The following is a 12,471-nucleotide window of genomic DNA, read 5'->3' as shown; positions in this document are numbered from 1 at the left end:
TTTTTTTTTTTTTTTTTTTTTTTTTTTTTTTTTTTTTTTTGTACTTCATGTTTGATATTTATCTATTGAAACAAAGTGTTGATGGGCTGCGTTTGGATCATGGAAGTTTCAAAGTTTATATATTTCTTGTATTGCAGTCGATGCAACGGGGAGATCCAACTTGGATTGGTTTCGTCTATGCATTCGCAATTTTGGTTGGTGTGGTATGACTTCTCATATCCACTTTTTAAAACCATATTATGTTTATTTGCTCCATTTTTTGAATATCTTGAGCTATATATTTCTTCTGCCTACACAAGGGCTTACTGATGCGTCACCATTGGTGACATCTTGTTATAGGCATTCCAATGCAGACCTTACCATAAGAGATGATCCTCTAAAGTCTATATTTGAGATTTTTCCTCCGAACATATTGTTTAGAGTTATTTCGACTTTGAATTGCAAATGACTACTTTAATATTATTTATTCAGTCATCTGGAGTGCTATGCGAAGCTCAGTACTATCAGAATGTTATGCGAGTTGGTTTTCAACTGAGGTCTACTCTGGTAAACAGTCTCTCTATAGTAAACTGAGGTCTTCATTTTAACTCATTTATTCAAACAAATTAAGTTATGTTTGAATTTTCATCTTAGTAAGCTGAATCGGAGACTGTGGGACTCTTAAAATATAACAGCCCAAGCCCACCACTAGCAGATAGTGTCCTTTTTGGGCTTTTTTTTCTTGGCTTCCCTTCAAGGTTTTAAAATGCATTTGGAATGGAGAAGCCCAAAAGGGAAAGCCCAAAGAGGACAATATCTGCTCAGTGGGCTTGGGCTATTACAAATGGTATCCGAGCCAGGCACCGGTCGGTGTGACAGCAAAGACGCTGGGCTCCGGATTGTTAGATCCCACATCGGTTGGAAAGAGGAACGAAGCATTCCTTATAAGGCTGTGGAAACCTCTCCCTAGCAGACGCGTTTTAAAACTGTGAGATTGGCGGCGATACGTAACGGGCCAAAGCAGACTATTTGCTAGTGGTGGGCATGGGTTGTTAGAAATGGTATAAGAGCCAGACATCGGGCGGTGTACCAGTGAGGACGCTGGGCCCCCAAGGGGGTGGACTGTAAAATCTCACATCGGTTGGAGAGGAAAACGAAGCATTCCTTATAAGATGTGGAAACCTCTCCCTAACAGACACGTTTTAAAACCGTGAGGTTGACGACGATATGTAACGGGCCAAAGCGGACAATATCTACTAGTGGTGGGCTTGGCTGTTACATATAAAAACAAGTGTGTTCCTTTTATTCTTTATTGACAAATGTTATTTGTTTTCTTAATTGTAGGTGGCTGCTATTTTTCGTAAAACACTCAGATTGACTCATGAGGGGCGCAAGAAGTTCCCGTATGGGAAAATTACAAATATGATATCAACCGATGCTAGCGCCCTTCAAGTAGGCACGGTCACCCCTTGCATTTTGTATACAGTATCTACCTTAGAATAAACTTGACAAAAAAAGAATCCTGTATGTTATCGTAAGATCTATTAGTTAGCTCACAATTTCTATCACTGTAAGTCTTGAAAAATATTAGGTGATCCTTGTACCTTGATAAAAAAAGAACCATTACTAATTTCCTAAAACTTTTGTTCAGCAAATATGTCAACAGCTTCATGGGATATGGTCTGCCCCATTTCGTATTATCATGTCAATGATTCTTCTATACCAGCAATTGGGTGTTGCTTCTGTTTTTGGGGCTTTAGCTCTAGTCTTGACGGTTCCTATGCAGGTAATTAGTCTGTTTGTAAAATTCACAATCTTGTTACTAAATTTACCTTTATAACTTATCTAATTGGAATGTGTCATTTGTATGTGCAGACTGTAATTTTTAATAGAATGCGAAAACAAACAAAAAAGGGACTTCAGGGGACAGATAAAAGGGTTGAACTCACAAATGAAATTTTAGCAGCCATGGAGACTGTGAAGTATGGTTAAATTTGTCTGATAAGTTTACAAGTTCAATACATCTCTGCTTTCTTGACACCAAGCTCAAAAATATTTCAGATGCTATGCATGGGAAGCAAGCTTTTTATCCAGAGTTCAAGAAATAAGGAATGAAGAGCTCTCGTGGTTTCGTAAGGCGCAATTCCTTTATGCGGTATTGCCATCAGACATGCTTTCTTATTTACTTTTTTTATTGGTTAGATACCAAACTTTTGTTGAAAAAAAATGGAAGAATACGAGGGAAAAACCAAAAGAACAAGTGTCCAACACTAACTACAGAAAGGCACAAACAATATGATGTAAAAATTTTACGTTTAAATTGTTGAGAATTGTTGGGAGGGAGTCTCAAATTGGCTAGTTAAGGGGATGATCATGGGTTTATAAGTAACGAATACATTTCCATTGGTAAGAGGCCTTTTGGAAGAACCAAAAGTTCATCTCCTTTTCTTTGCATTTCTGACCAAACTTCATTTTTTGCAGTTCAACGGTTTTATTATTCATAGTCTCCCAGTGTTTGTAACTGTAATTTCCTTTGGGGTATTCACATTGCTCGGTGGAGATCTGACTCCTGCAAGGGCGTTTACATCACTTTCCCTGTTTGCGGTGCTTCGTCCTCCTCTAAACATGCTTCCTTATTTATTAAGTCAGGTACTCAATCATTTCTACTGCACTTTTATTTTTCTCTTCTTTTGATAAAATATTTCTTACTAGACCTTATCTGAAAAAGAAGTTTAAATTTGTTTACGAGCTTTGTTGTGTATATTTCATATAACATAATGTTTTATTCTGAAAGAAATAAAGAAAGAAAGACAGAAAGCCTATTCACTTTCTAATTCTACTGTAATAGTACAGGTTGTAAATGCACATGTATCATTACAACGTATTGAGGGACTCATCTTGACTGAAGAGAGAATTCTTGTCCCAAATCCACCGTTGGAACCTGGGCTTCCGGCAATATCCATGAAAAATGGATGTTTTTCATGGGATTCCAAGGTTTTTTATTGGCATTCTGTATACCCTCATATACATGATATTTTGTATGATATTTGTTTCTTCTTCAATACACGGGTCTATAACTGCATCTATATGATATTTGTTGCTTTCAGTGAATTTGCATCATGGTTAAGAAGACCTTTTAAGTTGGAAATTTTTTTATTTTTCGAAATGAAACTATGCTTTTCTATGATAATATGAAAAACTAGCATAAAGCTCCAAGAATTCTCGTTCGCAGACAAGAAAAACAGATTTCATGTAGAAATGATAGAAAACATGACTGTATTTTTGTTTCAGAGTGTAATTTATAGCATCTTTATGTGTCACATTGACTTAAGAGTAGGCTTATTTGTATCTTGTTCAAAATATATATATATATCTTCTTCTATGCTATGAGGTTGTCATCTGAGAATAGCGGCTGTGAAATGTAACCTCTTTGCAGGTAGAGAAGCCGACATTATCAAATGTGAATTTGCATATAGAAGTCGGCAGCTTAGTTGCATTGGTTGGAGGTACTGGCGAAGGAAAAACGTCGCTTATATTGGCAATGCTAGGGGAGCTGCCTCCCTTGGCAGACACAAACATTGTTGTCAGAGGGACAGTGGCTTATGTTCCTCAGGTGTCATGGATTTTCAATGCCACTGTGAGTCACAATTCCTTTCTTCCTAACTATAACCCTCATTTCCTCCTAACTATAACCCTTCTGATTTACAAATGTTTTCTGCTAGGTTCGTGACAATATATTATTCGGATCGGAGTTTGAATCAAACCATTATTGGAAGGCCATTGATGTCACTTCCTTGCAACATGATCTTGAATTGCTTCCTGTAAAGTGGATTTCAAAGTTATTTACCTAGAGATNTGTTTTTGGGGCTTTAGCTCTAGTCTTGACGGTTCCTATGCAGGTAATTAGTCTGTTTGTAAAATTCACAATCTTGTTACTAAATTTACCTTTATAACTTATCTAATTGGAATGTGTCATTTGTATGTGCAGACTGTAATTTTTAATAGAATGCGAAAACAAACAAAAAAGGGACTTCAGGGGACAGATAAAAGGGTTGAACTCACAAATGAAATTTTAGCAGCCATGGAGACTGTGAAGTATGGTTAAATTTGTCTGATAAGTTTACAAGTTCAATACATCTCTGCTTTCTTGACACCAAGCTCAAAAATATTTCAGATGCTATGCATGGGAAGCAAGCTTTTTATCCAGAGTTCAAGAAATAAGGAATGAAGAGCTCTCGTGGTTTCGTAAGGCGCAATTCCTTTATGCGGTATTGCCATCAGACATGCTTTCTTATTTACTTTTTTTATTGGTTAGATACCAAACTTTTGTTGAAAAAAAATGGAAGAATACGAGGGAAAAACCAAAAGAACAAGTGTCCAACACTAACTACAGAAAGGCACAAACAATATGATGTAAAAATTTTACGTTTAAATTGTTGAGAATTGTTGGGAGGGAGTCTCAAATTGGCTAGTTAAGGGGATGATCATGGGTTTATAAGTAACGAATACATTTCCATTGGTAAGAGGCCTTTTGGAAGAACCAAAAGTTCATCTCCTTTTCTTTGCATTTCTGACCAAACTTCATTTTTTGCAGTTCAACGGTTTTATTATTCATAGTCTCCCAGTGTTTGTAACTGTAATTTCCTTTGGGGTATTCACATTGCTCGGTGGAGATCTGACTCCTGCAAGGGCGTTTACATCACTTTCCCTGTTTGCGGTGCTTCGTCCTCCTCTAAACATGCTTCCTTATTTATTAAGTCAGGTACTCAATCATTTCTACTGCACTTTTATTTTTCTCTTCTTTTGATAAAATATTTCTTACTAGACCTTATCTGAAAAAGAAGTTTAAATTTGTTTACGAGCTTTGTTGTGTATATTTCATATAACATAATGTTTTATTCTGAAAGAAATAAAGAAAGAAAGACAGAAAGCCTATTCACTTTCTAATTCTACTGTAATAGTACAGGTTGTAAATGCACATGTATCATTACAACGTATTGAGGGACTCATCTTGACTGAAGAGAGAATTCTTGTCCCAAATCCACCGTTGGAACCTGGGCTTCCGGCAATATCCATGAAAAATGGATGTTTTTCATGGGATTCCAAGGTTTTTTATTGGCATTCTGTATACCCTCATATACATGATATTTTGTATGATATTTGTTTCTTCTTCAATACACGGGTCTATAACTGCATCTATATGATATTTGTTGCTTTCAGTGAATTTGCATCATGGTTAAGAAGACCTTTTAAGTTGGAAATTTTTTTATTTTTCGAAATGAAACTATGCTTTTCTATGATAATATGAAAAACTAGCATAAAGCTCCAAGAATTCTCGTTCGCAGACAAGAAAAACAGATTTCATGTAGAAATGATAGAAAACATGACTGTATTTTTGTTTCAGAGTGTAATTTATAGCATCTTTATGTGTCACATTGACTTAAGAGTAGGCTTATTTGTATCTTGTTCAAAATATATATATATATCTTCTTCTATGCTATGAGGTTGTCATCTGAGAATAGCGGCTGTGAAATGTAACCTCTTTGCAGGTAGAGAAGCCGACATTATCAAATGTGAATTTGCATATAGAAGTCGGCAGCTTAGTTGCATTGGTTGGAGGTACTGGCGAAGGAAAAACGTCGCTTATATTGGCAATGCTAGGGGAGCTGCCTCCCTTGGCAGACACAAACATTGTTGTCAGAGGGACAGTGGCTTATGTTCCTCAGGTGTCATGGATTTTCAATGCCACTGTGAGTCACAATTCCTTTCTTCCTAACTATAACCCTCATTTCCTCCTAACTATAACCCTTCTGATTTACAAATGTTTTCTGCTAGGTTCGTGACAATATATTATTCGGATCGGAGTTTGAATCAAACCATTATTGGAAGGCCATTGATGTCACTTCCTTGCAACATGATCTTGAATTGCTTCCTGTAAAGTGGATTTCAAAGTTATTTACCTAGAGATGCTTATTTAAATTGAATGCTTTAACGATTTTCCTCACAAACTTGATTGTCAGGGTCGTGATCACACCGAGATTGGTGAAAGAGGTGTAAACATAAGTGGTGGTCAAAGACAGCGAGTTTCTATGGCTAGAGCCGTATATTCGAATTCTGATGTTTACATTTTTGATGATCCTTTAAGTGCCCTAGATGCTCATGTTGGTCAGCAGGTATGCTGCTTGCCTAAATTTCCTTGAATAAACATTTGTTTTAGTTCTTCATTTGGGTTCTAAAACTATCAACTCTATTTTGTTTTCTTCATATTAGTTTCTGATTTAAGTTTAGGTCTTACTATATCCACCGCTGAAAATCGACAAAAGTTTGTAATGTCTGGAGCTCATATGTAGGAGGTCTAATGTGTAAATGTATTTCAGGTTTTTAACAGATGTATCAAGGAAGAGTTGGGAGGGAAAACCAGGGTGCTTGTCACAAACCAATTACATTTTCTTCCCCAGGTCGACAAAATTATTCTGATTTCCGAAGGCATTGTTATAGAGGAAGGAACCTTTGAGGAGCTCTCCAGAAACAGCAAACATTTCCAGAAGCTAATGGAAAATGCCGGTAAACTGGAAGAACAAATGGAAGAAAAACAATACAACAAAAATCCTTACCAAGAAAGCCCGAAGTCTCCGAATGGTGGACTCGGGAATAAAGTTCAAGAAGACACAAGCTATGCAAGAAAACGGAAAGACAAGAACTCTGTACTAATCAAGGAGGAGGAGAGAGAGACAGGAGTAGTAAGTTGGAAGGTGTTAATGAGGTAAGACATCGACTTACAGGAAATTCATGCTTCAAAAAGAATTTGTATGCTTAAAACTAAAAAACAGAAGCACTCTTTGTGGGCTTCGTTTCAATAGAATGTATTCCTTACTTATCATCCCCTTAATTAGCCAATGTGGGATTCCCGACCAACAATCCTCAACAATTCTCCCCTTGAACAAAGTACACCATAAAGCCTCTCATGAGCCCTATGGAGCCCTCGAATAGCCTCCCCTTAATCGAGGCTTGACTCCTTCTCTGGAGTTCTCGAAGAAGTATACCCTTTGTTTGACACTGGAGTCACTTTTGACTACACATTTGAGGCACACAACTTCTTTGTTCGACACTTAAGGGAACTTTTTTGTATGTGTAGGTATAAGGATGCATTAGGAGGTACTTGGGTAGTTATCATATTCTTTTCATTTTATGTGCTGANGCATCTATATGATATTTGTTGCTTTCAGTGAATTTGCATCATGGTTAAGAAGACCTTTTAAGTTGGAAATTTTTTTATTTTTCGAAATGAAACTATGCTTTTCTATGATAATATGAAAAACTAGCATAAAGCTCCAAGAATTCTCGTTCGCAGACAAGAAAAACAGATTTCATGTAGAAATGATAGAAAACATGACTGTATTTTTGTTTCAGAGTGTAATTTATAGCATCTTTATGTGTCACATTGACTTAAGAGTAGGCTTATTTGTATCTTGTTCAAAATATATATATATATCTTCTTCTATGCTATGAGGTTGTCATCTGAGAATAGCGGCTGTGAAATGTAACCTCTTTGCAGGTAGAGAAGCCGACATTATCAAATGTGAATTTGCATATAGAAGTCGGCAGCTTAGTTGCATTGGTTGGAGGTACTGGCGAAGGAAAAACGTCGCTTATATTGGCAATGCTAGGGGAGCTGCCTCCCTTGGCAGACACAAACATTGTTGTCAGAGGGACAGTGGCTTATGTTCCTCAGGTGTCATGGATTTTCAATGCCACTGTGAGTCACAATTCCTTTCTTCCTAACTATAACCCTCATTTCCTCCTAACTATAACCCTTCTGATTTACAAATGTTTTCTGCTAGGTTCGTGACAATATATTATTCGGATCGGAGTTTGAATCAAACCATTATTGGAAGGCCATTGATGTCACTTCCTTGCAACATGATCTTGAATTGCTTCCTGTAAAGTGGATTTCAAAGTTATTTACCTAGAGATGCTTATTTAAATTGAATGCTTTAACGATTTTCCTCACAAACTTGATTGTCAGGGTCGTGATCACACCGAGATTGGTGAAAGAGGTGTAAACATAAGTGGTGGTCAAAGACAGCGAGTTTCTATGGCTAGAGCCGTATATTCGAATTCTGATGTTTACATTTTTGATGATCCTTTAAGTGCCCTAGATGCTCATGTTGGTCAGCAGGTATGCTGCTTGCCTAAATTTCCTTGAATAAACATTTGTTTTAGTTCTTCATTTGGGTTCTAAAACTATCAACTCTATTTTGTTTTCTTCATATTAGTTTCTGATTTAAGTTTAGGTCTTACTATATCCACCGCTGAAAATCGACAAAAGTTTGTAATGTCTGGAGCTCATATGTAGGAGGTCTAATGTGTAAATGTATTTCAGGTTTTTAACAGATGTATCAAGGAAGAGTTGGGAGGGAAAACCAGGGTGCTTGTCACAAACCAATTACATTTTCTTCCCCAGGTCGACAAAATTATTCTGATTTCCGAAGGCATTGTTATAGAGGAAGGAACCTTTGAGGAGCTCTCCAGAAACAGCAAACATTTCCAGAAGCTAATGGAAAATGCCGGTAAACTGGAAGAACAAATGGAAGAAAAACAATACAACAAAAATCCTTACCAAGAAAGCCCGAAGTCTCCGAATGGTGGACTCGGGAATAAAGTTCAAGAAGACACAAGCTATGCAAGAAAACGGAAAGACAAGAACTCTGTACTAATCAAGGAGGAGGAGAGAGAGACAGGAGTAGTAAGTTGGAAGGTGTTAATGAGGTAAGACATCGACTTACAGGAAATTCATGCTTCAAAAAGAATTTGTATGCTTAAAACTAAAAAACAGAAGCACTCTTTGTGGGCTTCGTTTCAATAGAATGTATTCCTTACTTATCATCCCCTTAATTAGCCAATGTGGGATTCCCGACCAACAATCCTCAACAATTCTCCCCTTGAACAAAGTACACCATAAAGCCTCTCATGAGCCCTATGGAGCCCTCGAATAGCCTCCCCTTAATCGAGGCTTGACTCCTTCTCTGGAGTTCTCGAAGAAGTATACCCTTTGTTTGACACTGGAGTCACTTTTGACTACACATTTGAGGCACACAACTTCTTTGTTCGACACTTAAGGGAACTTTTTTGTATGTGTAGGTATAAGGATGCATTAGGAGGTACTTGGGTAGTTATCATATTCTTTTCATTTTATGTGCTGATAGAAGTCCTTCGAGTTTTGATTAGCACGTGGTTAAGCTTTTGGACAAATAAAAGCATTCCAGAAAATTATAACGCTGGATACTACAATCTCATCTATGCAGCGTTGTCCTTTGGCCAGGTGAGTAAGTATATGTATTAGCGTTGTCATTTGGATCATGGGATTTATTTGGTGGGTATAGATAATGTTTTTAGCGTTGTCTGAATTTTGTTCTGTTTGTTTCCTTCTAGGTGACCTTTATAGTAGCAAACACATATTGGTTAATCATTTCAAGCCTCCGTGCGTCTAGAAAATTGCACGATTTCATGCTAAATTCAATACTAAGAGCTCCAATGGTGTTCTTCCATACCAATCCAATTGGACGAATTATCAATAGGTTTGCCAAAGATCTTGGAGACATCGATGGTAGTCTTACCCATATTATGAATATGTTTCTTGGACAACTGTGGCAGCTACTGTCAACTTTTGTTCTCATAGGTCTTGTGAGCCCAATCTCCCTATGGGCCATTACGCCGCTATTGATTGTGTTTTATGCAGTCTATTTATATTATCAGGTATGAAGTTAACTACTTTTATTCTGTTCCTTTTTGTCAATAAACTAGGAGGAGAAATTGAATTGCATCACATGTTTCTTTCAGAGTACCTCACGTGAAGTCAAACGCTTGGGTTCAATTACTAGATCTCCTGTGTATGCTCATTTTGGGGAAGTGTTAAATGGTCTGTCAACTATCCGTGTATACAAGGCGTATGATCGAATGGAAAGCATCAACGGGAGGTTCGTGGATAATAACACCAGGTTTACTCTTGCAAATATCAGTTCAAATCGCTGGCTCACAATAAGGTTGGAAACATTAGGAGGCCTTATGATCTGGTTGACAGCAACTTTTGCTGTCTTGCAGAATGCAAGAGAAGAAAACCAGGGGGCATTTGCATCTACGATGGGATTACTTTTAAGTTACACACTAAATATCACAAACTTGTTAAGTGGTGTTCTTAGACAAGCAAGTAAGGCAGAAAATAATTTAAACGCTGTTGAACGTGTCGGCATATACATCGATTTGCCTTCAGAGGCTCCAGCTATAATCGAGTATAACCGCCCCCCATCTGGTTGGCCTTCATCTGGATCGATTCAGTTTGAGGATGTTGTCTTACGTTATAGGCCTGGACTTCCTCCAGTCTTGCATGGGCTATCCTTTAATATTTTACCAACTGACAAGCTAGGAATAGTTGGAAGAACTGGTGCAGGAAAATCAAGCATGTTGAATGCATTATTTCGAATTGTAGAGATCGAACGAGGACGAATAACAATTGATGGCTATGACATTGCTAAGGTTGGGCTAACAGATTTGCGGAAATCTCTAACTGTTATACCTCAATCACCAATTCTTTTTTCAGGTATGCTTTGAGTAAACTTCTAAATCTTCTCTTGAATTCAATCTATTCATCCATCTATCATTTGTTTAGGAACTGTACGTTTTAATCTCGATCCGTTCTGTGAACATAATGATGCTGACTTGTGGGAGGCTCTTGAGAGAGCACATCTTAAGGATGTAATTATGAGAAGCTCTTTTGGCTTGGATTCTGAGGTAAGAAGCTTTGCCAACTTTAGCTTATGTTGAATAAAACTTTAGTACAATCTCATACTTGTTCAAGGTTTCGGAAGGAGGAGAAAATTTCAGCGTTGGACAAAGGCAACTAATAAGCCTTGCTAGAGCGTTGTTGAGAAGATCAAAGATCATTGTTCTTGATGAAGCAACTGCAGCTGTTGATGTTAACACAGACGCTCTGATACAGAAAACTATCCGTGAGGAGTTTAAATCGTGCACTATGCTGATAATCGCTCATCGGTTAAACACGATTATTGACTGTGATCGGATTCTCGTGCTGGATAAGGGTCAGGTATGCCTCAGTTTTTGGTTGATGAGCTAGTGGTTATGCCATTGTTGCTCACTTATATCAGAACTACCAATTTTGATTCAGGTCATAGAATATGATGCCCCTGAAAAACTGCTTTCAAATGAAGGAAGCGCTTTCTATAGAATGGTTCAAAGTACAGGACCTGCAAATGCTCAGTACTTATGTAGCTTAGTTCTTGGAAAAGAAGAGACCAATCCACGTGATGAAAACCAGTTACTTCTGAATGGTCATGGGAAATGGCTAGCAAAATCCCACTGGATGACTGCTGCTCAATTTGCTCTGTCCAGAAGTCTTGCTGCCTCTCAAAATGACCTCAAAAGGCCAGACATTGATACTGTTCATGGGAATGATATCATTGGGAAAGCAAAAGATGCAGTTCTAACGCTGCATGGAGTTTTGGAGGGGAAACACGACGGATTAATCGACGAAGTACTGACTCGAGACTCGATCCCCAGATACAGTTGGTGGTCGTCTTTCTACCGAACAATTGAAGGTATGCTTGCATTGGTGTGTCCATTTCTTTTTCTGGTTTGAAGCTCGTTTACTGTCAATATTTGAAGTGTTCTTGCCTGGGTTTGCTTGACATGAAGCGGTTTTTGAATGAATTTATGTGATTTGATTCATCCCTTTTATGTTGTTGGTATCAGGGCTGGCTGTGATGGGCAGATTGCACAGTTACAACAAGCTTGGTGATGGTGAAGATGGTGAAGATGGTGAAGCTGAAGAGAGGCCGTTTGACTGAAAGCATTGTTCTTTGTTGTTATCATTTTGGAATAAAACCATGTTATTGTCGTCTTCTCAGTCGAGAGAAATATTTTCGTTAATATTCCTCGTATCAAATTAAGCTTAATCTTGCAACAATTAAGGTCGAGATACAGTTCAATAGATTGAAAGTTTTCAATAAAAATCAATAAAAATTGACAAGTTTTCTAGGGAGAGGATAAATAAAAATTGATCAATTTTAGGCTAGGGAGAGGTTTTCACATCTTCAAGGATTGTTTCGTTCTCCTATTCAATCAGGGATCTCACCATCCACCTTTTTTTGGGCGCCCAATGTCCTTACATTGTCTTGTGTCCGACTTGTATCGTTGATCTGCCTCATGATTTTAAGACACGTCTACTAAATAGAGCTTTCTATACTCTCATAAGAAATATTTCGTTCCCAAAATGGGATCTTATAACATTTTAGGGTAGTTTATTAGAATATTTTTAATTTAAACTTTTAAGTAAAAAAAAATAAAATTATATATATATATAATTGGAAAAATGGAAATAAGACAAGAAAGTTAACTTCTATAAATTGGAACTATTGAATGAAAAAAAAAAAAAAAAAAAAAAAAAAAAAAAAAAAAAAAAAAAAAAAAAAAAAAAAA

At 37.2% G+C, this 12,471-nt stretch overlaps 1 protein-coding gene across 1 annotated transcript in view; it reads left to right on the top strand.

Annotated features, from left to right (window-relative positions):
• Nucleotides 1-11,963, top strand: part of LOC111803655 (ABC transporter C family member 12-like) — a 21,661-nt gene extending 9,698 nt beyond the window's left edge. Inside the window, exons 9-32 of the mRNA XM_023688166.1 lie at nucleotides 77-203; nucleotides 472-546; nucleotides 1,324-1,431; nucleotides 1,631-1,765; nucleotides 1,855-1,961; nucleotides 2,041-2,134; nucleotides 2,461-2,628; nucleotides 2,833-2,973; nucleotides 3,416-3,616; nucleotides 3,702-3,800; nucleotides 6,000-6,152; nucleotides 6,357-6,742; nucleotides 7,115-7,169; nucleotides 7,529-7,735; nucleotides 7,821-7,919; nucleotides 8,006-8,158; nucleotides 8,363-8,748; nucleotides 9,121-9,301; nucleotides 9,412-9,735; nucleotides 9,820-10,576; nucleotides 10,646-10,767; nucleotides 10,835-11,080; nucleotides 11,162-11,591; nucleotides 11,746-11,963. Of these exons, the coding sequence (XP_023543934.1) occupies nucleotides 77-203; nucleotides 472-546; nucleotides 1,324-1,431; nucleotides 1,631-1,765; nucleotides 1,855-1,961; nucleotides 2,041-2,134; nucleotides 2,461-2,628; nucleotides 2,833-2,973; nucleotides 3,416-3,616; nucleotides 3,702-3,800; nucleotides 6,000-6,152; nucleotides 6,357-6,742; nucleotides 7,115-7,169; nucleotides 7,529-7,735; nucleotides 7,821-7,919; nucleotides 8,006-8,158; nucleotides 8,363-8,748; nucleotides 9,121-9,301; nucleotides 9,412-9,735; nucleotides 9,820-10,576; nucleotides 10,646-10,767; nucleotides 10,835-11,080; nucleotides 11,162-11,591; nucleotides 11,746-11,840 (4,849 nt within the window). The 3' untranslated portion in view covers nucleotides 11,841-11,963. The remainder of the gene's footprint in view (nucleotides 1-76; nucleotides 204-471; nucleotides 547-1,323; nucleotides 1,432-1,630; nucleotides 1,766-1,854; nucleotides 1,962-2,040; nucleotides 2,135-2,460; nucleotides 2,629-2,832; nucleotides 2,974-3,415; nucleotides 3,617-3,701; nucleotides 3,801-5,999; nucleotides 6,153-6,356; nucleotides 6,743-7,114; nucleotides 7,170-7,528; nucleotides 7,736-7,820; nucleotides 7,920-8,005; nucleotides 8,159-8,362; nucleotides 8,749-9,120; nucleotides 9,302-9,411; nucleotides 9,736-9,819; nucleotides 10,577-10,645; nucleotides 10,768-10,834; nucleotides 11,081-11,161; nucleotides 11,592-11,745) is intronic.
• The last annotated feature ends 508 nt before the right edge of the window (nucleotides 11,964-12,471 follow it).

This window comes from Cucurbita pepo, chromosome LG10 (genome assembly GCF_002806865.2).
Source record: "Cucurbita pepo subsp. pepo cultivar mu-cu-16 chromosome LG10, ASM280686v2, whole genome shotgun sequence".
NCBI lineage: Eukaryota > Viridiplantae > Streptophyta > Magnoliopsida > Cucurbitales > Cucurbitaceae > Cucurbita > Cucurbita pepo.
The sequence above is the reverse complement of the archived record's forward strand: the minus strand, read 5'-3'. Positions and strand labels throughout refer to the sequence as shown.